Here is a 26,258-nt window from a genome sequence, read left to right on the forward strand (position 1 = left end):
ACTTTTATCCAGAAAGGTATATACGTTAAGAAGATCACTAATCACATACTTCAATATCAACATTTAATGAGTCCACTACCTAATAAACACGTATATCATCGTCTTACGTGTCAAATGCGATTTATCCATTTCCTAAAATAATAAAACTTTCAGTTCGACCCCTCAACTTTTTGTTTTTATTTTCTTGGAGTATATTGTCTCTTTTAATTTACGAGCTGGTAGTAGAATTATTTGCTTAAATAACCTTATGTGACGAGTGTCATGCATGGGCAGAGAGACAAGTTCATCAAAACCAGAGAAGAAGAGAGAGAGAGAGAGAGAGAGAGAGAGAGAGAGAGAGAGTTTTACAATATTCTCTTTCTCCTCTCAACAGGAGCAACAAAATCATCAATCACAAACAAGGTACTTCTATAATTTCTTCCTGCTTAACTTTGATTTCCTTTGATCGGTTTTTTTTTTTTTTTTTGGGTTTGTCTACAAGTTTACTTTCGTAATCCTTAACTGGGTTCATTACTCTCTCTTCCTGGTACAAAATTCAGAGAGTTTTATGGAAGAAAGTTGGCCTTGTTATCTCAATATTTAATGTCTTTTTGCAAGAAATTCATGGAATAGTAAAAAAGAAAAAAAAAAAAAAAAAAAAAAAGAACTGGGTTTATATCCTTTGCCAGTTTTCAAAGTCTTTTTCTCTCATTCCTCCAAAATGGGAATCAATCCATTTAGCATCTACTTTATTCGTTTTTCATTAATGGCTTAAGGCCAATTTGACTTGGCAAGCTCAAGAGAGATATGCACTGATATTTTTGCAAACTTGCTGCAATCACTGATTCCAGCATCCAACCCACGAAATATAAATCGTTGTTAGAAGTTTGAGATTCTTATTTTCAAAATTCCCAAGAAAGTTCCAAAACAAATGTGAACCAGAAAAAGAAAGTCGTAAATATTGACATAGGAAAAGTTTTATATTTGCAAATCACTCCCTAAATGATGGGTATTTCTTGGGAATATAACCCACCAAGTTGATATGGTGTAGAGATTGGACAAAAAGTTCTAAAATTCCCCCCCCAAAAAAAAAAAAAAAAAAAAAAAAAAACAACTAGCAGATATGAGGTAGAATATTTTTGTACATATCTAATTCGTTTGCAAAAGTATATAGTTACTTTTGCGAATATCAATCTCTTTATTTTGTCGCTTCTTATATATCTTTTTTCATTATTTATGATGAAGTCGAGGGGATACCCGATATAAAAGACAGGGTGAAGAAGAATATAGTTACAGCTTGTAGCTCCAATGGCAGCACCGCTTGATTTGCAAGCCAAATACATGGATGTCACTGATATTGTTTCCATCTTGTTATCAGAAGGGGTCGATTACCTACTGTCTGGTGAAGAAAAGGTAATAACCTCTCCTTCTTTTTGGACCTTCTTATCTCTCTCTTATCACCTTTGTTTGTTTTCGTGGGTATAATAAGCATATTAGCTTGGCCATCTTTTGATCCTGTTCTTATTATTATACTACCAAAGTGAAATCTATATTGGGGAAAAAAAAAAAAAAGTTTGGATCAGATAATTCTAAAATAAATAAATATACGGTATTTTTAAACATGGGTTTTTATCAAAATATTGATTCTTTAGTTTATTATATTTCTATCCATCTGGTTGTCTAGAAGATGTATTGGTTAATAAAGAATCGAGTTCTTGGCAACCTTTGGAAACCATCTTTTTGTCATAAACAAAGGGTACAGAGTATGAAGTTTTTAAGGCCTTTACAGAAAGAAACTCTATTTTCTTTACTGACTTTAACAAGCTAGCTTGGCTGTTGATGATATATATATATATATATATATATATGGAAGACTTTCTCAGTTTCTTTGGTTATGATTACTTTAAAAAAGGTCTTGTCTTGACCTTGAAATCATCAGGTACCCTTGTCATCCTGTGTTGGGAAGACTGTTTGCTTGTTTTTCTCTGCAAATTGGTGTAGGCCTTGCAAAACTTTTACCCCCCAACTGATACAGCTCTATGAAGCACTTAGAGTGAGAGGCAAGGAGCTAGAGATCATCTTCATCTCCTTTGACAAAGATGATAACAAATTCCAAGAATATTTCAAGAGCATGCCATGGCTGGCAGTCCCATTTGATATCAATCTGCATAAAAGATTGAGTGATAAGTACGGTGTTGATCGCATTCCGTCACTTGTTCCATTAATCTCGGACGCAATAGCGATTGAAGAAGATCTGATTGGATTGATTGAAGAATATGGGGTTGAAGCATTTCCATTCACCAGGGGCAGAAGAGAAGAACTGAGGGCTATTGATAAGGAAAAGCGTGAAGGAGGAAAATTGGAAGAACTTTTGGCACATGAAGGAAGAAAGTTCGTGGTTTCTAGAGATGGAAAACAGGTATAGCTTAATGCTTTTCACTATTAATTTACTTATTTTTTTGCATGTTACTTTTACATGTGTTTTCCACCATTTTTGCAGATACCAGTGTCCTTACTTCTTGGTAAAACAATTGGACTCTACTTTGGTGCACATTGGAGCCCTCCTTGCCGTGCTTTCACTTCAAAACTCGTAGAAGCATACAAGGATCTCATGGATGCCAATGATCAATGCTTTGAGATCATCTTGGTCTCTACTGATAGAGATCTAAGAGAGTTCGAACTCAACATATATAGCATGCCATGGCTTGCTATACCATACCAGGACAAAACAAGACAAGACCTTTGTAGAATCTTCAACATCAACGCGATTCCAGCTCTGGTTCTAATTGGACCAGATGGGAAGGCTCTAAACACTAATGGAAGGGCCGTGCTCTCCTTATACGGGGCTAAGGCTTTCCCATTTACAGAGACAAGGATCAAAGAGTTAGAATTAGCATTGAGAAAAGAAGGAGAAGGATTGCCTCCCGTAGTGAAAGATATAAAGCATGACCATGTTCTGAAGTTGGACATGGCCAAAGCTTATGTGTGTGATTATTGTAAACAGCCGGGGAGGTTCTGGGCGTTTTCTTGTGGTGTATGCGATTATGATCTTCACCCAACTTGTGTGGAAACGACATCTAAAAATAGCATTTTGGGTGGGGATCTTGATATTGAAACGCTATAAATTAATTTTCTACTAATTATTGAAACTTTTGTACAAACTGACATGGAAATACCTTATAATATACCATGCCATGTTTACAGTATACGTGTTGTCTCTCTGTTTTCTGATATTGAAAGGAAAGTTTGATACCTGATTCATCAGGTGTGTATCTCTTCCGGTTTTCCTCATCACCATTCACTAATTTTGTTACTGAAAGTCTACAGCAGACATTTTTTTTTTAATAAATTTTTCTAATTTCATTCCAAAGCACGTTGGAATATATACAACACAATACAAAGCATTGCGATAATGTCGCTGTATCACAGTCATTCACAACACAAAGCATTGCGATAATGTCGCTGTATCACAGTCATTCTCTGCCACTAGGGATCGGTATAATATAGTTGTTAAAGATAATGTTTTTTTATTGAAATGTTCATGAAATCTTATGTAGGAAGGAAAAAAAAAAAAAAAAGGTCTGAAATTAATAATATTAATTATAAATATAGATATTATAAACTTATCAATTTTTTTGATGAAAAAATAGATAGAATAAGCTAAGTCCATTTTTTAAAGCGAAAAAAGAAAGTTTCATCAAATTCTTTTGCTGCCAAAGCTTACCAACCAAAGAAACAACGTACACATGCAAAAACTATCCAGCCATGGCCAATTTACAAGGAAGAAGTATCTCTTAGATTGTACGCATGGTTCCTTTTTTTTTTTTTTTTTTTTTTCCTTTTTTTTTTTTGGTCCAAACCATATATCAGACACAATCCGATTATGATGGAGAGGTCTCTTCTAGAAAGACAAATATTCCAGTTGGGAAATGGAGGGTCAGAGGTATTTGTGGCATTTGAGACAAAAATAGAGATATTTGTGGGATTGGTAATTTTGACTGAATCAAATTGATAAAAACAACCAAATAAGCAATATAGCAATGTTAATTCAGGTTCTTCATTTCAATCTTTGACAACGAAAATAAAAACAAACTTTCTGGTTTGTAGCACTGCAGATATAGGGTACTGTGTTGCCTCTCCCTGGTCTCATCCATAGAGAAGAGACACAGGAGATTTTACAGAGAACCCTTTTATTATTATTTTTTTCTTGTAATTCTAAAGGAATGCCATTGATCCATAGAGAAAAGAGCATACTTTAAAAAGCAAAGCAAGAAGAGAGTATCAAAATTTGTGGCATTTTGGGTTTCTTTTCGTTTGTTTGTTTCTCGGAAGAATTTAAATAGAGAAAGAAAATAGTAAGACAGAAATATGTGGCTGCAGAAATATCAAGTGGAAAAACAAGGAGGAGCAAATGGGTTAGTCGCAGTTGCAATAGATAAAGACAAGAACAGCCAGAATGCTCTTAAATGGACTATTGACAATCTTCTACAAAGAAACCAGACTGTCATTCTCATCCATGTCAAGCTCAAAACTCCTTCCTATTCCTCAATGACTTCTATTTCCAGTTCTTATTCTAGTATGTCATAATACTATATATATATATATATATACACACACCATATTTCTAATGCTTATGATATTACCTAAAGGATTGCTCTTTTAATGGAGTTTGTTTGTTTGTTTGTTTGTATTCCCTCCCCCCCCGGGCAGAATTCAGCCAAATGTACGACGGTATGCATGAGGAAAATGCACTTGAATGCAGAGACGTTGATCCCCACACCAGAGAATTGTTCCTTCCTTTTCGATGTTTTTGTACCCGAAAAGATGTGAGTGAAACGGAATTCCAAAGCTCTAATTTCCACTGTTATTTATTTCAATAGACTTGAAGATGAATTTCTAGTATATAATTTGCACATTGTTTACCATGGTTTCTGGTTTTTTCTTTTTCTTTTTTTTTTTTCTTTTTTTCTTTTTTTGTTTTCTCCTGAGTGTTAGATAAAATGCAAAGACATTGTATTGGAAGACATAGATGCAGCAAAAGCATTGATAGAATATACAACTGTCAATGGAATTGAGAACTTGATTCTTGGTGCTTCATCAAAAACTGGATTTCTTAGGTAAAGCAATTTAGTGTTTATTTATTAAAAACCTTATTTTCTCTTCTAAGATTAAAAATTTCTTTAGAAATAAAGTGTTTTGAAAATTCTCACAACATTTTCTTATCTTTATCCTCCTTTATATGTTAAAAGATTCAAGGCAACAGATGTTCCAGGCACGGTAATGAAAGGAGCACCAGATTTTTGCAATGTATATGTCGTATCCAAAGGAAAGGTTCAATCCACACGGTCTGCTTCGCGTCCTGCACCAGCTGTCTCCCCCTTACGCTATCAGTTTCAGAGTCATCCCGCCCAAGCCAACATGAATCCAGAGCATTATGAGCAACATTATCATTCTTCAAGTGCAAGAGGTTAGTTCTTCACAGTAAGGCATATTTTTCCTTCACAAACTTTTGCCTATGTAATTGCTCATTGGAAAATCTGTTGGCTCCTCTACCAGGATATGACAGACCACCGGAGCGGCCTACTAAGACATATGATGAAATTGATACCATCAGGTCAATGACATAAAATCTTTTCCAATAAGAGCTTCATATTTGTTTAATCGTATATTAGGCTTTCTTCTTAAATAGTTAAAGTTTATGAAGATTGATGATAATTTTAATAGATAAGAGCCTAATTGTCTAACTATGATAAAGGAAAAAAATGTATATATATATATATATATATACAAATAGTTGGTTCATACGTCAATCTTGTGAGGACTAACATACAGTTAGATATTGGAAATCAGGTCTCCATTCACGAGGAAAGGTCCAAATGCTAAATCATATGGAGAGTTATCTCTAGCTGAAAGTGATATATCCTTTGTCAGCTCTGGTAGGCCAAGTGTTGATCGTGGTGGTTACTCTCCATACTATGAAAACTTGGACTCAGGAAGAACCACACCACGGATATCGAACAGTACAGAAATAGACATCAACCACAGTTTTGAGTCTATGCTGTATGGACGGCGGTCAGTGGACATCACCACTCCACCTGAATATGCTTCATGTTCTCATGACAGTGACAGATTATCAACCTCATCACAGTCAATTGTAAGTGCATAAAACAATTCAAATGTATAATTGAAACCAGACCTTGTCTATCATGACAAGGATCTCATACTTTCAGAACGCTTCTGTGGTGAAAATTTACGCTACTAGCTGATCTATGAATCGTTTATGTGTGTACATGTGCAACTACTGCTTTATTAGAGATAATTTTGAAGTTCAAATTGCAGGAAGAAGTTGAGGCTGAGATGAGAAGGTTAAAACTTGAACTCAAGCAAACAATGGAAATGTATAGTACAGCCTGCAAAGAAGCACTTACAGCAAAACAAAAGGTATAAGAAATTACAAAGAAACATCCTTTACAAATTTTCATTTTCCATGATTTCCACAGCAAGCTCTGATGTCATTCATTTTCCACTTACAGGCTGTAGAACTCCAGCTCTGGAAGATAGAAGAAGAGAAACGGTTTGAAGAGGCACGACTGGCTGAGGAAGCTGCACTGGCAATTGTAGAAAAGGAGAGAGCCAGGTCCAGAGCGGCTATGGAGGCTGCAGAAGCATCTAAGAGGATTGCAGACCTGGAAGCACAGAAAAGGAAAAATGCAGAAATGAAAGCACTCAAAGAAGCAGAAGAGAGGCAGAAGGTAATGGCTTCTCTAGCGAAATCAGATGTACGGTACAGGAAGTACTCCATTGAGGAGATTGAGATTGCCACAGAGCACTTTGCTCAATCCAGAAGGATTGGAGAAGGTGGTTATGGACCTGTATATAAATGCAATCTGGACCATACACAGGTGGCAATTAAGGTTCTACGCCCTGATGCGGCTCATGGGAGATCACAGTTTCAACAGGAGGTATGCAGATAAACAGAAGCAATGCCTTTTAAATGAATCAAAGTTTGAGTAACCAACTCATTTTTTGCAAACATTTTGAAACCTCAAAATGCCTTTAGAAATCTATTTAGATGTATTCATTACTATTCGAATCCATAAAATTGCATACAAATAAGCTCATTATGCTTGTGGTTGATTTTATCTTCAGTTGAGTTTTCTAATAGCCATCTAAATGCAGGTTGAGGTTTTATGCAACATACGACATCCTAACATGGTTCTCCTGCTAGGAGCTTGCCCCGAGTATGGCTGCTTAGTCTACGAGTTCATGGCTAACGGGAGCTTGGAAGATCGTTTGTTCTGTCGAGGAAATACAAAACCTCTTTCTTGGCAGCATAGATTCAGGATTGCAGCTGAAATTGGCACTGGTTTGCTGTTCCTTCACCAGACTAAGCCAGAGCCACTTGTGCACCGTGACCTGAAACCAGGCAACATCTTGCTTGACCGAAACTTGGTTAGCAAGATCAGTGATGTTGGGTTGGCGAGGCTAGTACCCCCAACTGTGGCTGACACAGTGACTCAGTATCGAATGACCTCCACAGCCGGAACTTTCTGCTATATTGACCCAGAGTATCAGCAGACAGGCATGCTTGGTGTAAAGTCAGATGTTTATTCACTTGGTATTATGTTTCTACAAATTATAACAGCAAAACCACCAATGGGATTGACTCATCATGTTGGAAGGGCTATCGAAAAAGGGTGTTTTGAACAGATGCTTGATCCTGCTGTGAAAGATTGGCCTATTCAAGAAACCTTGAGCTTTGCCAAGTTGGCTCTCAAATGTGCAGAGTTAAGGAGGAAAGACAGACCAGATCTTGGCAAGGTAGTCCTGCCAGAACTTGACAGATTGAGAGCACTTGCTGAAGACACCATGCATCTGGGCTTTATGGATGGCAATTTTATCTCCACAACCAACCAAAGTCAAGTTTCTGTGCAGCTGGTAAGTTTTGATGTTTGCTTAACGCTCAAACATATTGTCTACTCATTGGCTTGAACTAAACCTTCTATCTATGATCAGAAAAATCTTTTTGAAAAATTTCATTCCCATTCCACGATGGGAAAAACTTCTGAACAATTTTTTATACTGTTATTTCCTGGCAATCTATTAGCAAAGACAAGTGATGTGATGATGGAGTATATTATAAAGCACTTGTATTGATGTTGTTTTGCAGGAAGATGAGCCATATTCAAGATCTGCTGCTAGCTCAAGGAATCAGTCTACTGCTAGCTCAAGAAACCCATCTGTTGCTTTCTAGTATTTCCGAAAAGTTTATTAATCCATGGAAAGAAAAAGTTGTTTCAATCACTGTAACAAAACACAATTATAAGGAAAATTTTGTACAGTAATCAGTGTTCATATTACTTTATTCCAAAGTTTTGTGAATTACGGTTTTTTCTTAAGCTATCTTTGTAGCTAACAAGGTTCCGGAGCAAGCATGTGGTCTTTCCTAGTTCTTTTTATTTATCTATTTTTATTTATTTTAGTCTCCTAGTCTGTTTATCGAAAATAAGATGAACAAGTTGCCAACCCACTAAAGGATAAATTAATGCTTCTTCAGAAATTAGAAAGATCCCTACTTGATGCTTCTTCACCAGTTTACCACCAAGTTAAATCAAGTAGACCAAGGACCAGTTATAGTGGCCCTAATAATTTCAAACGGTCGAAAAACCATTTCAATTCCATCATTCCGACCATATTTTGCAGTTTGCAAATTGGATACTCAATACATGCTTGCCAATTTTGACATTGCCTTATGGAGGTCTCAGAAAAGACTAGAAGCGGACTGAAAAACTGAGGTGGGTGATATCAGAAGAAACAAATAGTAGCTTTCCTTGCGATATTCTTCTGCAAGCTCGTTCGCTTGCTTTGTTTAATCAGCATTCAAGCCTTGCTAATTAAAGTGCGAGGAAAGAACAATAGGGATTCTCCACTGTAGTCTTCTAAGCTATAAATTTGCTGTCAGAGTTTACTTTTGAACAATTCCAAATGATACAGGAGAAAATGCAGTTAAAGCATTGTTTTAAGTGATGAAAGCAATAAATCAGAGGATGCTTTCACTTATATATTTTCAGCCAATAAAATACTGGAGAAAGCAGGTGAAAAATGATAAGCTAGAAAAATCTCTAGTGCGGGCAAGGCAAACAAGTAGACAAAATAATATATCATAAATATGTTGATGATCTGTTATATATTACAACAAAGAGATAAAAGTAAAATAAAATAAAAATAAAAATAAAAGATTCATGTAATTGAAGATCAACCCACATCTCATCTAGACAACCGAAAAAAGAAAACAACACGTACTTAGAAATCAAGAGGAAAAAATTACATAGCACCAAAGCTATCAAAGAAAATAGAAATTTGGCAAAACTCTCACTGGCCCCAGCATCAACGGTAATACACTGCTGAAGTGTTAGAATATCCATCATACATAGATTGGGATCCATCAGAATTCAAGGCCATCGAAGTGGCAGCAGCCTGACTTAATGCAAGTTGGCGCTGATAAGCCAACAACTCAGCTGGAGAATAGCCTTGGTTCAAACCGGCTGCTGGAAGGATCTGATACGGATGAGCAGGAGGAGGTAATGGATTTGAACTTGTACCGGGAGGCGTTGGTTTGCTACCCCAAGAGCACTGCATGCATGTACAAATACACAAATCAGTGCATGTTTTCACCGAAGGGGAAAATATAATGTTCATAGTTTTAACTACTGGTTTGAGGAGGTGTTCTCGTGCTTGTACACAAGCATTGGAGCCACAAAGTACTGCGTTCGGACGGTGACCATAAAAATTTTTAAAAAATAAATAAATAATAAAAATAAATAAATAAAGAAGAAGAAAACCTGCCCACGCAGATTTAGTACCTTCATAGTCTTTCCACGAACAATCCTCCCATTAGCCATTTGAATAGCCAATGCTGCTTCTTCATGAGTATTGTATCTCACAAATCCAAAACCTTTATCCCTCTGGACACGTACTTCCTCAATAACCCCAGCCCCAAGAGCATGAAACTGACAGTGGAGTTCAGCTTGAGTTACCTAAGCACACATAAATTTTCAAGGGTGTTAATATAAAGGTTTCTTTTTGTGGGTTCTTACCAATTATTTATAAGAAATGACTTTTGACTAACAAACAAGTAAAGATGATCGTGCAAGTGACAAATCATAATCATTCAAGTGAAGTAAGCCACTAATTACTAAAAGGTTATAAAACCAGTCCCTTCCAGGGATATCCGATAAAAAAGGTCATAAAACTAGGGGAAGCATAATTAATTAAAAAATGAAACCTAGTTATCATATTCTATAATATTTAAAAGATCAATTACCCAAAGAACAGTTTTTCGTGGTTTATACTTATATGTAGTAACCTTGATTTTTTATTTTGTTAATGATAAACATAGCAATACAACACTGCAATGATAACAGTTTTGCTAATTCCCCTGTTTTAATTACCTCATGGGACAGATTGCCAACATAAACAGTAGTGTATGCCGGATTATTTTCAGGGACCTCTTCATTGGAATTCTCCTGACCTCCATCTTTGAAACAAAGAAACAGAAAAATGAAAAATCAACATTAGGTTTCAAACAGTCCCAAAGCATTCAAAATCATGTCAACGCAAGTTAGACAACCTCTGTTATAATTCACCAGAATCCAACAGTATGTGGTCCAATTGAATCAAAAGTTATCCTACCTGTAGATCCACTAGTAAGTACAACTGCATTTTGATTTTCGTTTATCTGTTTTTCTTCATTGGACCCAGTAGTTTTAGCTGCCCAGTTGCATCTGATTTGCCTATTTCCAAGCCATTTGCCTACAAGATAGTACAATACAAAATAGATCTAACATTGAACAAAAATATAACAATGGAATTCATTAATGAATAAAAGTTAGAAACATGGACAAAACAAATTATTAAACATATTACCAGTTAGATCATTAATGGCACTCTGTGCATCCTGCAAAACATTTCCACAAGGTACTTATCAGTACAATGCTTATCATATTATCAAGAAGGAATTGTCAACTTAAACAGTGAAAACATTTTGCATATTGGCAACCAGACCTCTAGAGTGACTCCAACCAGATTTGGTCCTGATAAATAAATAGGCCATTTACTGTGTCTCCATTCCACTAATTAAAAAACTATATTTTTCCAAAATCCCAATTTTCTCTCTAATAGTGAAATATAATACTTTGCGTATCTCCATGTTCACTGATTAAACAAAGAGAATTATTTTTACCTAAAGCTTCCCAGTCTAGTAACAAGATAGAAATTACCTGCTGGTTACGGAAAGAAACAAATCCATATCCTTTTGAGCGGCCAGTTTTGTGGTCCCACATGACTCTTGCATCACTGCAAAAATAAAATGGGGAGAGGGGGCGCGGGGAGGGAGGAAGAGAAAAAAAGGTACCTTTAACCAAGCATCAGAAGAATTCTTCATTAAATAAGTTGATAAACATCACAGACCAGCGAAAAAATGCACAAGATTAAACAATTAATTAGAAAATGTCATATCCCTATTATCTTGCTGTCTTGTGCATGTTTCTGGCGGTAAGTGAAGAGAAAATATAGAACCTGATGTCCTTGCTCTGGTATACATTTGATACAAATGGATAAAACAAGAAATGACCAAAGCAATGAGAAACTCACGAACAACTATTGTAGACGGAGAAGCATGCATATAAAGTTGCATCAGTAACCTCGGGACTCAGATCACCAACAAAAATATTGAAGTGTCCTGATGGTTATAAAATTTCCTAAAAGATATGAGCCCATGAACGTACTAATGATAATTTTAAAAGTAACATTATCCAAAAAGTGAAAAAGAATTGACAGTTAATGTAACCTGAAGTATCCTCTCTCTGGTTACTGGCATAAGCCCAATTCACTTTAAGTGCCTGGCCATACCTGCAAGATTTAGGGGGAGAAAAACATTATAACTGATACTAAGAAAAGAAGATCTATAACTTAGAAGTTAAAGCAAGGAGGTTCAAGTAAAACCACTAATATTGAAGGTCCTAAAATGCCAATTGGAAACTATATTTACTAGCAACAGGTTCATTTAAATGGCAAGTTAGTCATTTTTGCATTGGAAATATGTGGATTTAAATGGCAAGTTTATAGCTTTTGCATTGACCATGAAAATCAATCAGTAAAATTCTGTAGATGGAAATTGTTCACAAACTACATCAAGCATTTCTCTTCCCCCCATAAAAGGATATAACATACAAATCGATTATGCAAAAGACAATACTGTCTTAAAAGAAGTGAATGCTTACAGCTGACGTCCATGCAATGTCATTATTGCAAGTGATGCAGCAGCTCGATCATGATAATCCACAAAACCATATGATGACTGAAATGTTACAACAAAACCATCAGATAAAAAATTATCAAGGGAGAAACGCAGTGCAAAGATGGTGTACAAGATCAACAAAAAAATGCAATACCTTATCCTTTCTGATAAGCTTGCATCCAGCAAGAGAACCAACACTTTGGAAGACTTCAGCAAGAAGCTTCTCAGTAACATTTACATGTATATTTCCTACATACCTGAATTCGTCAAGCTATCAGATCGATTAGACGAGAAAGTGGAATTGAATTAAACATAAAAATGGACAGAAAAATAAATATCCCATAAAAAGACGAAGGACCACCCATAGCACTCACACACTGCGGCATGTAGATGGATCAAATCCAGGAGGCAAATTTCCACTTGGTATAGGTTCCATCTGCAAAATTCAAAAGTAGAATTCAGATTAAGAAATATAAACTTAACCTTCAGAAACTCTAATACAGCATCCAAGATGATTTTTTTTTTTTTTCCCCTAAAAGAAAAAAAAAATTCCCCAAAATGACACCAAACCCAATTCAGAGTCTAGACCATTAGCAAGAAAATAATCACTTGCATAGAAATACCTAGATCAGTAAACACTCTTAAAAAGTAATATACCAAATACCCATCATAATGACCAAAAGCTAGCAGTTTGACTCATATCCCAAACCATTGTTTTCAAGGAAACTGCTTAGCAGAGGAAAAAAGAACCTTACAAGGAAGCAAAATTCGGTATCAAAAATGGTTTAAAGCCGTAAAATGATACCCAATTCAAGTAAAACAAAGAAGACGAATATGAGATGAAAATTAGAAATACCCAATAAATAGATCCTCAGTTTTCGTGAACAAAGAACACCAGAGGATGCTAACCTGAGTCATCGCAGCGGCGAGAACACCAGGATGATACATATGCTGTTGCTGAAGCAAGGCTTGCTGCATCACTGCTTGATGTTGTTGCTGTTGATGTTGAAACTTCAATCTCTGTTGCATATTATTTTTTCCACTTCCTACTATATATATATATATATATATATATATATTTTTCCCCTTTTTTAAGCTTTTGTCACAACAGTGAGAGGAAAAAAACACAGATCAAAACCCAGATTAGTTTCTGTTTGAATACCGAGAAAGTGCGGGAATATTTAGAAAGAAAATAAGAAAAAAGAAAAAGGAGTCGATACAAAATTTTTGCAATTGTCGGGCAGAATCTATAGGATTCTCTCGAATTCTCTTTAGCTTTTGTTCGTTTCTTCTGTTGAAAAAAACAAAAGGAAAAAAAAAATCTAAATGTGATTGAAAATATTAAGATTTTTAATAATAAAAAAATTATAATTAATAATAATAAAAAGCTCTCAAATAAATCGTACGAAAGAAAAATATAATAATTTAAAGAAAGAAAATGGAAATTACATAGGGATGGAAATACAGCTTCGTTCGGTGACGATGATGAAACTTTCTCCGACTGAAAGAACCAGTCCCAATCGGGTTCGGGTAGATTGTCCTTCACTTCCACACAAAAATTATTATTGCTATTGCTTTTTTTTTTTTTTTTTTACACTTCTTCTTTCTAAAAAAACAAAAGAAAAAACTATTTTTCCTGTCGGATAAAATAATAAAGTTCTAAATTATATCCCTAAATTTTATTGACCTTAATTTGTATTATTTCCCTTTTTTTGTTTGACTATAAATTTTTTTTTGCTTAAAAATTTATTCATATGAAACATGAACGATAGATTTAAGAATTATTTCCACTAGAATCATAAACAGTAAGGGACTACAAATTCATGTTCTATAAGAACTACAATGGCGGCCCACTAGCCCAGATTAATAACAATGGCGGCCCACCAGCCCTACAAATTTTTATTTATTTTCTTTTTTTTCCAATTTATTATTACTTTTATAAGGAATAAATAATTAGAAAACCTCTAAACAATTTCTCAAGAGTTATATAAAAATTGGGCATTTAAACGTATTATTGTCAATATTATCACAATATAAATAAATAAATAATGAGAACAATTGTATTAAACTTTCACAGTTTACAAAAATGAAGATCTTATGATCTTTAAGGTTATAACATCTATACCAACAAAAATAAATGTTTATGATTACATTCTCATCAAATTTTGATCCCTAAGTAGCCTTTTCTCACCTGTAAAAAGTTAAAAAAAAAATAATAATAATAATACTAATAAATTGAAAATTGAAAATTGAACCTGTAAAAAAGCTATATAAAATTACAACAGAAAATAATCAAGTCTTTGTCCTATGAAAAAGAATCACAAAGCAGGCTATGGATGCCCAGTTACTTCCTGTGGTCAATTCATGATTTAGCTTGTGAAAGGGCAAAAGAACCACCAAGCCAACAAAAAATTATCCTGCTGAGCTAAAGCCAAAAATTTGGTTTGTAAAGCAACCGGCCTAACAAGTACCATTAGAAAAAGCTTGCAACCCTCTGTAACTAACCAGTGGCTTCAATGGCTTCAATGGCTTCTTCAACCTTTGGCTTACTCTTAGGTCGACCACACCGTCTTACATCTTTACCTGATAAAAGCTCCAATGCTTTCTCGAGGGTGACATCGTTTGGTTTCACATTCTGCAAGTGCATTATGTCAGATTATCAAAAACATTATTCTTGGTAAATGTTTGTGTTTAACATTCTCGTTTGATCACTGTCATACAGCTTGAATAAGCTTAAAAAGAATATACCTTCGGAACAGATGCAATAGTGCGTCGATGTCGAACGGCAAATCCAACCCTGGCCAACTTTAAGATCACTGGTTCACCATCATTTGGATGATTCCCCTGATAAGAGATTAGCAGAAGAAATAATGATTTCAAGGATATTAATGAAAAAAAAGAAATAGAAGTTGATTAGGATAGTGAAAAGCACAAACCAGTGTCACAGGGTACCGCAACACCTCGAGGGCATCTTCGAGGGTAATAGAACCCACATCCTTTATCTGAAACAAATCAAATTTATCTAAATTTTAGGGCCTTATGAGTTCCAATTTAAAGCATTGGTATATGGTGCACTAGTATCTAAATCAACTATACATGAGCATAAGCACAAAGGGCATCATGTAGATAAGCATAGCACAGAACTTTTGGCAAAGCTCCTTGCAGAATAAGCATAAAAATTTTGGGAACACAAGATATCTAACTTCGCATACATGGAATTTCGTTCACTAAAGAAAACAAGTGACATACATGAGACACAGAGGCCCTTTTAGGTAAGTACCCCTTCCTGTCCTCACCAAGCTGTACATAGAATCCATAAGGACCGTTTTTCAAAAGAATCTGAAAAAGAAAAAGCATTATTTAGTGTCGACCTATGCAAAGAAAAATAAATATTTTTCTTGAGTAACTTAAAATTACACATTAAAAGAAACTAAATCAAAATCTCCTATTTACATGATTGATTCAATTAATTACTAAGAAAGCAATTATGATATTTCCTAAATAAGGAAAATAAACATTTACATATAATTTCCTATCCTTCAAGTATTCTTAACCAACTAATACAAACATCAACGTTTTTTACCTTTTCACTAGAACCTGGATTAAGACCTAACAGTTTTGGCTCCTCCACACTATTGTTCTGAGGGGTAACTTCTTCTTCCTCTTCTTCTTCACCATATAATGTCTTGGCGATGTACCTATTTGCAGAAAACAACCCGCAGATTAGATAATAAATTCCTCTTGCCACAAGACAACTTGCATTAACAAAACAAATATGAATACTGTGATATTTTTTGCTAGTTTATGAAAGGTCAGGTTTTATTTTTTGAATAATTACTAAGATCTATATTAGATGAACCCGGCACATACCAATCAGATTTTTTTTTTTTTTTTTTCCCCACATAACATGGCCCACAGTGTATAAAAGGGCTTCACAACCGAGTTACAAGGTTTCCTTTCTAGTTTAGGATATACCTACAGTTAGGCTTAGTTTATATTGTTCTTAGTTGTTCCAATTTTTTCTTGCCATCTGTATCCATGAAAGTTTTAGGCGACTATTTGACTTGTTTTCTCCTCTTTCTCTTCTTTTCTTTTTCCTTTTTGCTTTTGGTTGTTGTTATTAGTCGAGCTCTTTGCTCACTGAAACCCAATTTTCAGTTACACAACAATCTGCTGCTAATAGCAACAAGCCCATAACCGAAAATCACAGATGAGTAACAACAAATACAGAATCAGAAACATACGCAAGCTTATCCTAGCATTTCATACTTACTTGCACCTTGGGTGTTGATCACAACCAATAAAATAGCCAGCACCAAACCGACTGACTTTGAAAATCAAAGTTCCTTCCATACAACTGAGATACATTAAGATGAAGATAGTAAAACAGTATTCCAGAAAAGATTAAACAATGCATCCATAAGCAGAGACAAGATACAGTGTTAAAGCAGTGTTCTAAACTTCAATTCAAAAAGTTGATCAGTATAAACCACAAGAAGTAACTTTAAATATAAACCAAAAAAACAAAAGAAAAAAAAACAAAGAATAACTTTCAATAGATCATCTGATGAAAAAATAACAACATTGAAGCTGCACATCTTGAGTAAATCTTCACCTACAATAACCAATTTTAGGACTCATTTTTTTCTAGAGCAATCAGTTTGCATCATCTTCATGCTTATCATGTTAAATATAAGTTTAATGGGAGACTATGAGTTATTCCATAGTGAGCATGTGGACATCTTATCAGCCAATTATGGGTTATTAGAATTTACATGCTCACCATTCGATAAGGGTCTAAAAACAACTTAAATCAAGAGACAGGAAAAATGTATTAGGAACACTAGAACATTGTTTTTGCAAAGGAGCTAATAAAGCTCTTAAATAGAAAGTGCAAGACTAGTGCCAACAACTATAGTTCTATTACATCTCCAAAGAACATCGACAAAGAAAAAAATTTGTCGTCGTTCTAAGAATTATCAATATTTTTCAAGGTTTTAACTGATTATGTGAAGAATTCTCCAGTTTACTGAGATTATTACTGGCTAAAACGATTAAAGAAAGCAAAGAACTTTAACAATGGAGCTAAGCATGAACAAGACAATCTTTTTAAAAGTCACAATCTCAGCTCTATATCATAATAGATTTAGTATTCACTTGCCTCTACGACATAGAAAGAACAGGAATGCCTACCTTGGACATGCCCTGCTTTTGTCTGGGAGAGATGCAAACAAGAAATCCCCAAATTTTTTCTCTAACATCTTCTCAACCTGAATAGATATCAAACTAATCACAACTGTGGACATTCCTGAGAAAAGTTGAATATTACTTAGACTTGTACTCTAAGAAACAACCTCAACTTACCTGATGGATATGAACATTATTGGCACGGTCACAATAAGAGCTGAATCGGGTCCAATAATCTCTTAGGAGGCCTTTCCATTCCGTTAGACCAGCAGATACATTATCAAGCTAAACCAAGAGTTAAAAAAAAAAAAAAAAAAAGTCAATAGCTGCAAAACTTCTGCAATTAGGAAAACTGACCATTCCAGAGCTAAAACCAGGGGGGGAAAACAGCTAGTAACTCCCCTTTAGGCAACTAAGGGAAACAGTTCTAGTACCTAATTTCATTATTATTCAAAATAAATAAATTACCTCAGTCTCCATATCAGCGGTGAAACTATAGTCTGTGACCTCAGAAAAATGGTGGCAGAGAAAAGCTGACACCTAAAAATTACCAAATGAAAAAAAGTTGGAAAATCAGCTCACAACAACCTGCCATCTTATCTAATGGAAAATATGTACAATTAATCACAGAATCCCAATAAGGCCTGCTAATTAACCAAAATTAGGCAACAATTAAAAAAGGTATGTACTATGAAAGCACATATCTTGGTAAAGGAAGATATGCACCTAGCCAACTTCATTACGATAATAATTTTACTCCACACCTACCCTATTACCATTTATCTTACTCTCATATATTGCCTCAGATTTAGGGTTCATCAGGAACAGTTTTACAAAAACATCTCATAGCAGCAGAGAGTTATAGTATTCAACAACAATCCCAACCCCCAAAAGATAATTGGCAGGAAAACAAGCTGCAGATACATACCATACGACCACGAAATTCTGGATATAATACACGGCTTTTCACAGTCACATAGCTCCTATTCTGTAGCCATAAAGAAATCAAAAGTCAAAATGCATGATAAAACTAGACAACTTTAAACAAGATAAGCGCATAACTTTCAATTCAACTCTTATAACATACCATTACCAGCACAAACTATACTTATATTTGTATAAGAAAACTTTAAAAGAATGTAAGTCATTTGCAACCCCATTATAATACCTGCAAAACTTTAATTGTAGCTGCATATGTTGAAGGTCTTCCTATCCCAAGTTCCTCCAATTTCTTAATCTGCAACAAAAAAACATAAAAACTTTGGTGAGTTTTGCAATCTGCATAATGAGCATATAAATGCTGTGATTTCATCTTCAACTCTTATATAGTTAGCTTCCAACTTTCTAAATACATTCTTGCATCAGAAGTTTTCAGAATTCTTTATTGATAATAGATAAACATAACATAATATTAGAAGTCTTCATTCTTGTCATTCCTTGCTTAACAAGGAAATGGAATTGAGATTTGAGACATATCTATAGACATCAATTAGGAATCTCTTAGGATTAAGGCTATCTTGTGATATCATGTGTACTCGAAAAAAGGAGTTCATCTTCCCCCATAATACCACACATGAACATGGGGGAATCTTTATTATAGCAAGGTGGGACTCTTTAAATGTCTCTAGTTTGGATTCCAGGTTCAGGTTGTATATCTTTTAGAGTTTTCTTTTTAGTTGAAAGCTTTCTACAAGTTTAAGTATTGAATATCATTTTTCTGATCCTTGTATCACCGTATCTCCACTTTAGAGTGGATTTTGCTATTATCACATAGACAACATAATGGGTCGAAGACCTTCTAGAAATATAAAGCATGTTTCAACTTTGCTATAAGCAATCTTACTTCCCTTAAAGACAGCTTTAACTGACTTCGTCATATTTCCACTTCTATGAAGTGTATTTCTTTACTACAGCTAAGGTTCATAACTTGTGAATGCTACTGGTATGTAGAATAGAGAAATTATACAATCTTACCAATGATCCTTCAGAGTAGCGTGGAGGAGCCTGGGTATGGTGTTGATTCGATTGTACTTCATGAATGAACAATGGATCACCAGACTACAAAAAGAGCAAGTTAATCAAGGTATACTCACAACATATCTACATGAAATTACAAATGTTCAACAGCAAAGTGAGTAGAAACTTGGTATATGAATTGAACAACACAATTAAAAGTGACCAAGCATATCATGCCTCACTAACATCAAAATATGCATTCACTATAAATTAAAGACAATACCTTCTTTACCAAAAGTTCAAGCAGACAAGTGCAACCTACACTACCCAGTCTATCAGGCATGATTAGAAGTAAAGAATTTCAAACAAGAAGTACTCATATGTTTATGTACCTTCAACAAATTGAGTGTTCCAAACACTTCATCACGATCATTCCCTTCATTTTCTTCATATTTGATTGCTTCAGCTTCTACATCCTAAAACCCATTGAAAATATGTGATGAACCTCATTGAAAACATGAAACACAAGCCAGAAAGTAGATGAACAAGTAAAGGGAATGCACACATCTGGTGAAGGCATATGGACGCCATTATGGTCTTTGCAAACAACAGCAACAATGGAAAATAGCTAATACCTCAAAAACGGCTTGATATCCACGGAATGAAACTCTTGAACTTGCCGATCGAAAAACAATGGATTCAACAGCATTTCCAATATCAACTTGTATCTGGTTAAATAAAAAAATTTAAAACAATTAAAATTACATGATGAATGGAACAGGAGCATTGAAAGAGTGCAAGCAAAACATAACACAATTTTTTATTATTATTATAAATAAAGCATTTTTGTGTCACCACAGCCACACCCACTAAATGGAAAAACCAGAAATTAGCTTTAAACTTCTACTAATTTAAAGGAAAAACATTCTGATTTCTTACCTGCTCAATGATAGCAGGTTCCATTTGACATGCCACAGTCCGAGACCAAATTAAAGTGTACAACTTCAAGGAATCTTCATCAAGTATTCCATTGAGCATGGCTGAAAGCCAGTAGAGAAACTATTAATTTGCTGTAAAGAATCTTAATGAGAAGGTTAACTAACTATTAATTAAAATTGCAGTATAAACTCAAACTAAAACAAAAAAGAAATAAAAAAAAATTCAGTTTTATATTGCCTGAAAAATAGTTATTTACATGGAAGTCTTGAAATGTCCGTAGGTCTAATTGCTTCATGGGCCTCTTGAGCATTTTTGACCTTCTTAAAATATTTCCGTGCACTCCCTGATACAAAATCCTGCCCATACCTGCAGAAAGAATTTTGTTTTTGTAAGCCACCAAAGATAGAAAGTAGATCATTGTTTAAATAACAGAAAAAGTGGAACAACAGTGCAATACAGAAAACATGGATAAAATACATAAGAATAAAATAAACATTTTATTTCTTTTACGGAGGGCCGGGTGCCATCTGGTTGTCTAAAGCCTAAAGGGTTATTAAGCCCATAGACTGAACCTTGTGGTCTTATGAAGCCTATTCAAAAAGCGATCTTGCTGAAAAAGATAAGAACCTATAAATGATTTTACAAGAATGTTTCAATAGATTCTATCTTATAATTATGTACATTGCATATTTGCCATCTCAATATTACATGCCCTGATTAGAACCTCGAAACTTCTAGCAATATCTTCAATTCCAAGAAAGTGGCATAAGCTAAAAGCAATATTAGGAATCATAAGTTGATAACTCTAGTCTGAAGCAGAAATGAAGGTAAACTTGATTAACATGTACTACCATATACCCTCACCAACTCTCTCTCTCTCTCTCTCTCTCTCTCTCTCTCTCTCTCTCTCTCTCTAAATCTTGCAGAGAAAAGAAATATAGGACTAAAACCGTAGAGCTGCCTACGTTTAAAATGCATTGAAAGTTGAGACATTGAATCCGTTTATCTGAAACCATAAAGAACTGATCAAGACCAATGATTCATTAAGATAAGATTTTTAATACATAAATCATTAAACTAATTTTTTTACTAACATTGCACAGTAGAATAAAATCTACTTTTACATGCAACATGTCACCATCAAATTTAAAAAAAATTAGTGCACGTTTATGCTCAGCATTGTAAAATTGAAAATAGAGTGGTGTGGATAACATGGAAAGTGGTCACCTTTCAATTACCAATGATCTTATGCCCCTAACAGCTTCATCGGAAATCTGAAAAGGAGTCAAATTATTAGAAATATTGCAATAATCATTATATCCAATAAAAATAAGAAAATTGAAACTAGTCACAAAACAGAATTAGCAACATAAAAGTAACCCATTGCGGGAAAATATCTCTGCAGCCTAAATGATACTTACATGTAGCCCATCTGTTCTCATGTATGTTATCAAACCTGCTGCTGTACCATCAGATAATTGAACTCCCTCATAAAGTTTCTGTGCCAGCTGCATCCATATTTATATAAATTCTATTAGGAAAAGCAAAAAAGTAAATAAGTAAAATAGAAAGAAGAGTTATTAACTACTTAAAGCTCAAACTAGTATAAAAATTAAAGGAATAAAAGTGAAAATACACATGACCATACTAAAAGTAACACCATTTTAGGACAAAATTCATTTTCTTGAGCTTCTGTTGCATTGTTGGATTGGTTTTGGGGGTTGGTTATCCAAGATAAAAACATGCAATGAGAAGTAAAGCGATCTATTTATAAGCAATTCCACCTAAATATCAAGCTTTGACACAACAATGATGAAGATGGTAGAGATATATGAGAAACATTGAGAACAGAGATAAGGTCGCTTTAAAATAATTCTGCATCTTGATATGATAAATATTTTGATATTTTAGGCATATCCTGAATTTAAAAAATGCTAAGTTTTGTCCATTCAAAAATATATGATAAACTCCACCTCAAGAGATCGCACAAAGAAACTTTATTGTGTACTCCTCAAGATTTAATGGAAGATTACATTTAAAAGAAAAATCAGCTAAACAGGCAGCAAAAATCTGAGAGTCAAAGTTTTAATAACAGTATCCTGAAAAAGTCTCAACATTGCCCACAAGTGAAACTCAACCAAAGGTTAAGTAACCTAGAAAATTTTATAACAATAGTAATAAAAAATTAAACAATAAAAACCGAAGAGAGGACAGTTGTTTTAATATATATAAATGTCAACTCAATACGTAATTTCTCCCAAACCTTCATTGTATAAGCTGAGGAGAAATGTAATTTGTTAGCAGCATCTTGCTGAAGTGTCGATGTTATGAATGGGGATGGGGGGTTCTTCCGTATTTTGTTTATCTTAGACCTAATCACTTGAAAATCTTCTGAACTAATCTGCTGCTCAATATGTTTTGCCTCTGTATGTGAGCTGATGGAAAACTGGCTCAACCTTTCGGAATTAAAAGTGGTTAAGCGTGCAGAGAAGGAAATGCCATTTACTCGTGAGCCTGATTCCTTTTTATTCAACTCAGTCTCAATACTCCAATACTCTTGGGGTTTAAATTCATCAATTTCCATTTCTCTGTCACATATAAGAGCCAATGCTGCAGACTGAACTCGGCCAGCAGATTGGCAACCTGGTAGTTTCCTCCAAAGTAATGGTGAAACGTTAAAGCCAATCAAATAATCAAGTGCTCGCCTTGCAAGGTAAGCATGAACCAGGTTTACATCAATTTCTCTTGGAGCTAGCAGAGAGCTTTTAATGGCTGCCTCAGTTATCTCATGAAAGACAACCCTTGCCACATTAAGACCTTCACGTAAAGCATCCTGTTGTTGCAACATCTCAATGATGTGCCAAGCAATGGCCTCTCCTTCACGATCAGGATCTGATGCAAGAATTAGATTTTCTGCTCTGATGAACAAGGCACAGAAGAATGAGAAAAATCAGAAACATACAAAACTCAATAATGAGAACAATAACCATACAAATTCAATGAAAATTCTAAAATAACAGGAAACATAAGAAAATGGCACAAATTAAAATGAAAGGAATTTAAGTACCAGGATTGATACATCATCACTCATTCCCCCATAAAAAATATGGAAAATGACACAAAATAGGCATCTCCTGATAGTCAAAATCTAAGATGGTTTTTCAAACCACACATCAGTTATCTAAAATACCTCAAGGCCTTAGAGTCACTGTTACTCCAGGTTCATTGAGATTTGAAAGGAGCGAAAAATCATACCCATTAATTGCCCCCTTTATGCTCTTAAGATGAGTCCAGGCAGCAGATGGTACTTCCCAAACCATACTGAAGTCATCATCAGGCCGCACAGACCCTGACCTAGCAGCCAAGTCTCTTACATGACCATAACTAGGTAAAACTTCAAACATATCACCAAGATATCCCTGAATAACTTTAGCCTTTGTAACTGACTCCACCACCACAACTGATTTCCCAGTGGGGGGATACAGCTGCTTCAGAGTCATTTGTCCCCGAGGCTTTACATTGCCTATCTCTTGTGCTTTATGTTTCTGTGGTAACTCACTAGATGATTTTAAAGATTTTCCCTTTCTATTAGACTTTCCACCTTTCTTACTAGGCAGGGGTTTCTTTGAGGAAGCATCAGCCATTTCCACTGGTGTAGTCCCATTAAAATTCAACTGAAAAACTGCAGTGTTAGTTGAAAAATTGTAATGAGTAATACAACTAACCATGATTCTTCTAAGAATTTACTAGTTGCTAACCTCTGAAGCCTGTATGGGGTTCTGGGCATTTTTCTTGATACCAGATTTCTTTGCTTGAGAAGTACCTTTAGTTGAACCTTGCAGCGCATTAGATTCTTCTGGAGAAGCAGCAGCAGGATTTTGTTCCCTATGTTTCTTGCTTCTTTGCTTCTTTTTTACATTGACTTTAGAATTAGAAGACTTGTTATTATTGGTTTCCTTGCCCCCACCTACAATTAACTGTTTGCTTGAAGCATCTACATCACTATCTTCGGAAATACTAGAATTAGTGCTTCTACTTTCACGCTGAGCAGCCAATACCTTTGCTTGCTTCCGACGTTTATACCCTTGCAACGCGAACATATTATGACCACTTTTGCCATCTCGGATACCAGTATCGTCAAGTTTATTTACTGCACTTGATACTTGAGAAAAAAATCTTTTGGTGAAAGCTCTGTAAGTAGGTAAACTTAATCTGATACTTTTGTCAAAAGATTTATAGCCAAAAATATTCAGAGGTTCCATATAATTGAAGAATCCGGGTTTCAACTGTGTCTGACTGGTAAAGGAATGTTTAAATCCATCACCATAGCTTTGAATAGGATAAAAACCTTTTCCAAACTTTGCATCGTTGGTCATGATCATGGAACATGATCTGACCTTTCTATACTTAAGCAAGGAACATGTTCTATGTTTGTTGCCAGTCCCAAATGTTGAGCATGATAAGCAAGTTCCTGGGTAGTTATTAAGTGCTCTACCCTGCAGCTGAAATACCAATTTCACACAACAAAGTTATGACTGCAAATCAACATAATATACCCCCAAAAAAAAAGTATTTTTATTATTTCTCTGGCATCACCTTCGAATATACAGTTAAAAGAAAAGTCTATGAATTCAATTATTAAACAATAGAAGGGTTCTTGATTTATGATGAAACATAAACTATAAAAGCAAATTTAATACATGAATCACGAACACGATGTTCTCTGTTGCTTTTGTTTCTGAAAAAGTTATGTCAACATAACTAAATCGATGTTATATAGGGCTGGCTGAGGTAAATAAAACTTTTTTGCTTTCTTGCCTTCCTCACCCCAAAACTACCTCCCAGGACAGAAGGCGGTCCGTAAAATGAAAATATGCATGCGCAATGTTTAAAGTGAACAAGCATGATGCAATAAACGTATCCCAACTAATATCGCAATTTTTTTTTTACTGCTTTCATTGCCAAGTTTATGGAAACTCAACTAAAAAAATAACATAAACTTATCCCAACTTAAGGTTAATGAAAAAACAAAATTTTTTTAAAAAAATAAATAAATAATCAAAACGATAATATTCTTTGGTATCATACAAATTTCCAGCAACCAAAACACACCAATATTTTAGAACTTTCAAAGCCTCAAGGAAACACGCAATGAAGTACAAAGAAGATACAAGAAACGAAGGCATTCAAAATGATAAAATAAAACTTTATAAATAAATAAATAAATAGAAATTGAAGGAAATGAAAAGAAGAACCCAAAAAAAAAAAAAAAGGACGAAATTAGGAACCTTAGCCATGAAGGGACGGGGTTGGAGAGATGATTTGAAAGGGCTTGATAATAAGAAGAAAGAAGAAGAAGAAGAAGAAGAAGCAGAGACTGTGGTTGTGGCTGTGGAAGAGACGACCAATGAGAAGCTCTTCTGCAGTTGAATCATGGCCATTGGCTATAACAATTTCATTTGCTCGGCTTTCTGAGACATCAAAAAAGCCCACAGCAGCTTGTGTTCGCAGTTGATACTAGAATGCCTATTATGCACTGCTTCAAGCTGAAGAAGAGGGTTGAAGAAGAGGGTTTACAGAGACATACTATATGGTGAGGGTTTTAGCACCTTCCTTTGGGGATGCTGACGTGGAATATCTCCTCCGTCTTCCCTTTTTTTTGCCCTTTTAAAAAAACAAACTAATTACAATTTCATTTTATTTATTGAAAAAAAAAGTATATATATATATTTTTTTTTAAACTACACTGCAATAATTTTAAAATATATCTTTATTGTATTGTACATAGTAAAAATTTTAAAACTTTTCTAATTTTCATTTTTACAACTAATTGTTTGCTTAGAGAAATTAATCTCTATTTTATTGTCCGTTGCATTTTATTTTGCTAAATGATTATATA

General features: G+C 34.7%; 4 protein-coding genes across 7 annotated transcripts; 2 read left to right on the top strand and 2 right to left on the bottom strand.

The window, feature by feature from the left end:
- The first annotated feature begins 236 nt into the window (after positions 1-236).
- LOC107429957 (probable nucleoredoxin 3) lies at positions 237-3,253 on the top strand. Its single transcript, XM_016040736.4, has 4 exons — positions 237-402; positions 1,225-1,392; positions 1,919-2,398; positions 2,480-3,253. The coding sequence occupies exons 2-4, from the start codon at positions 1,288-1,290 to the stop codon at positions 3,101-3,103; spliced, it is 1,209 nt and encodes a 402-aa protein (XP_015896222.2). The 5' UTR covers positions 237-402; positions 1,225-1,287; the 3' UTR covers positions 3,104-3,253.
- Positions 3,254-3,867: 614 nt separating this feature from the next.
- Positions 3,868-8,428, top strand: LOC107429916 (U-box domain-containing protein 52). Its single transcript, XM_016040686.4, has 10 exons — positions 3,868-4,555; positions 4,690-4,805; positions 4,975-5,096; positions 5,229-5,446; positions 5,536-5,593; positions 5,830-6,133; positions 6,319-6,420; positions 6,513-6,941; positions 7,159-7,917; positions 8,150-8,428. Exons 1-10 carry the CDS (start codon positions 4,348-4,350, stop codon positions 8,231-8,233), a joined length of 2,400 nt encoding a protein of 799 aa, XP_015896172.2. The 5' UTR covers positions 3,868-4,347; the 3' UTR covers positions 8,234-8,428.
- Positions 8,429-9,124: 696 nt separating this feature from the next.
- LOC107429919 (RNA-binding protein 208) lies at positions 9,125-13,878 on the bottom strand. 2 transcript variants are annotated; one of them, XM_016040690.4, is made up of 14 exons: positions 13,727-13,868; positions 13,498-13,568; positions 13,187-13,373; positions 12,652-12,713; positions 12,432-12,534; positions 12,261-12,337; positions 11,828-11,889; positions 11,632-11,719; positions 11,259-11,334; positions 10,906-10,936; positions 10,672-10,791; positions 10,431-10,516; positions 9,843-10,016; positions 9,125-9,612 (listed from the first exon to the last, which is right to left on the bottom strand). In XM_016040690.4, exons 3-14 carry the CDS (start codon positions 13,304-13,306, stop codon positions 9,367-9,369), a joined length of 1,245 nt encoding a protein of 414 aa, XP_015896176.1. In that variant the 5' UTR covers positions 13,307-13,373; positions 13,498-13,568; positions 13,727-13,868; the 3' UTR covers positions 9,125-9,366. The 2 variants fall into 2 exon arrangements, with proteins under 2 accessions (XP_015896176.1, XP_048331704.1); XM_048475747.2 differs by lacking the exon at positions 13,498-13,568 and having other exon boundaries at positions 13,727-13,878.
- Positions 13,727-26,009, bottom strand: LOC107429950 (uncharacterized). Of its 3 annotated transcripts, XM_048475744.2 has the most exons (22): positions 25,648-26,009; positions 24,118-24,861; positions 23,615-24,033; positions 22,623-23,277; positions 21,781-21,867; positions 21,587-21,633; positions 20,616-20,725; positions 20,360-20,460; positions 20,056-20,148; positions 19,813-19,896; positions 19,439-19,522; positions 18,633-18,701; positions 18,393-18,452; positions 17,933-18,004; positions 17,642-17,749; positions 17,471-17,547; positions 16,551-16,634; positions 15,861-15,975; positions 15,527-15,616; positions 15,214-15,279; positions 15,026-15,121; positions 13,727-14,912 (listed from the first exon to the last, which is right to left on the bottom strand). In XM_048475744.2, the coding sequence occupies exons 1-22, from the start codon at positions 25,798-25,800 to the stop codon at positions 14,778-14,780; spliced, it is 3,549 nt and encodes a 1,182-aa protein (XP_048331701.2). In that variant the 5' UTR covers positions 25,801-26,009; the 3' UTR covers positions 13,727-14,777. The 3 variants fall into 3 exon arrangements, with proteins under 3 accessions (XP_048331701.2, XP_048331702.2, XP_060673280.1); XM_048475745.2 differs by lacking the exon at positions 25,648-26,009 and having other exon boundaries at positions 23,615-24,041; positions 24,118-24,256; XM_060817297.1 differs by lacking the exons at positions 24,118-24,861; positions 25,648-26,009 and having other exon boundaries at positions 22,623-23,272; positions 23,615-23,754.
- Between the last annotated feature and the right edge of the window lie 249 nt (positions 26,010-26,258).

The sequence above is a fragment of the Ziziphus jujuba genome, chromosome 5 (assembly GCF_031755915.1).
Source record: "Ziziphus jujuba cultivar Dongzao chromosome 5, ASM3175591v1".
Lineage (NCBI taxonomy): Eukaryota > Viridiplantae > Streptophyta > Magnoliopsida > Rosales > Rhamnaceae > Ziziphus > Ziziphus jujuba.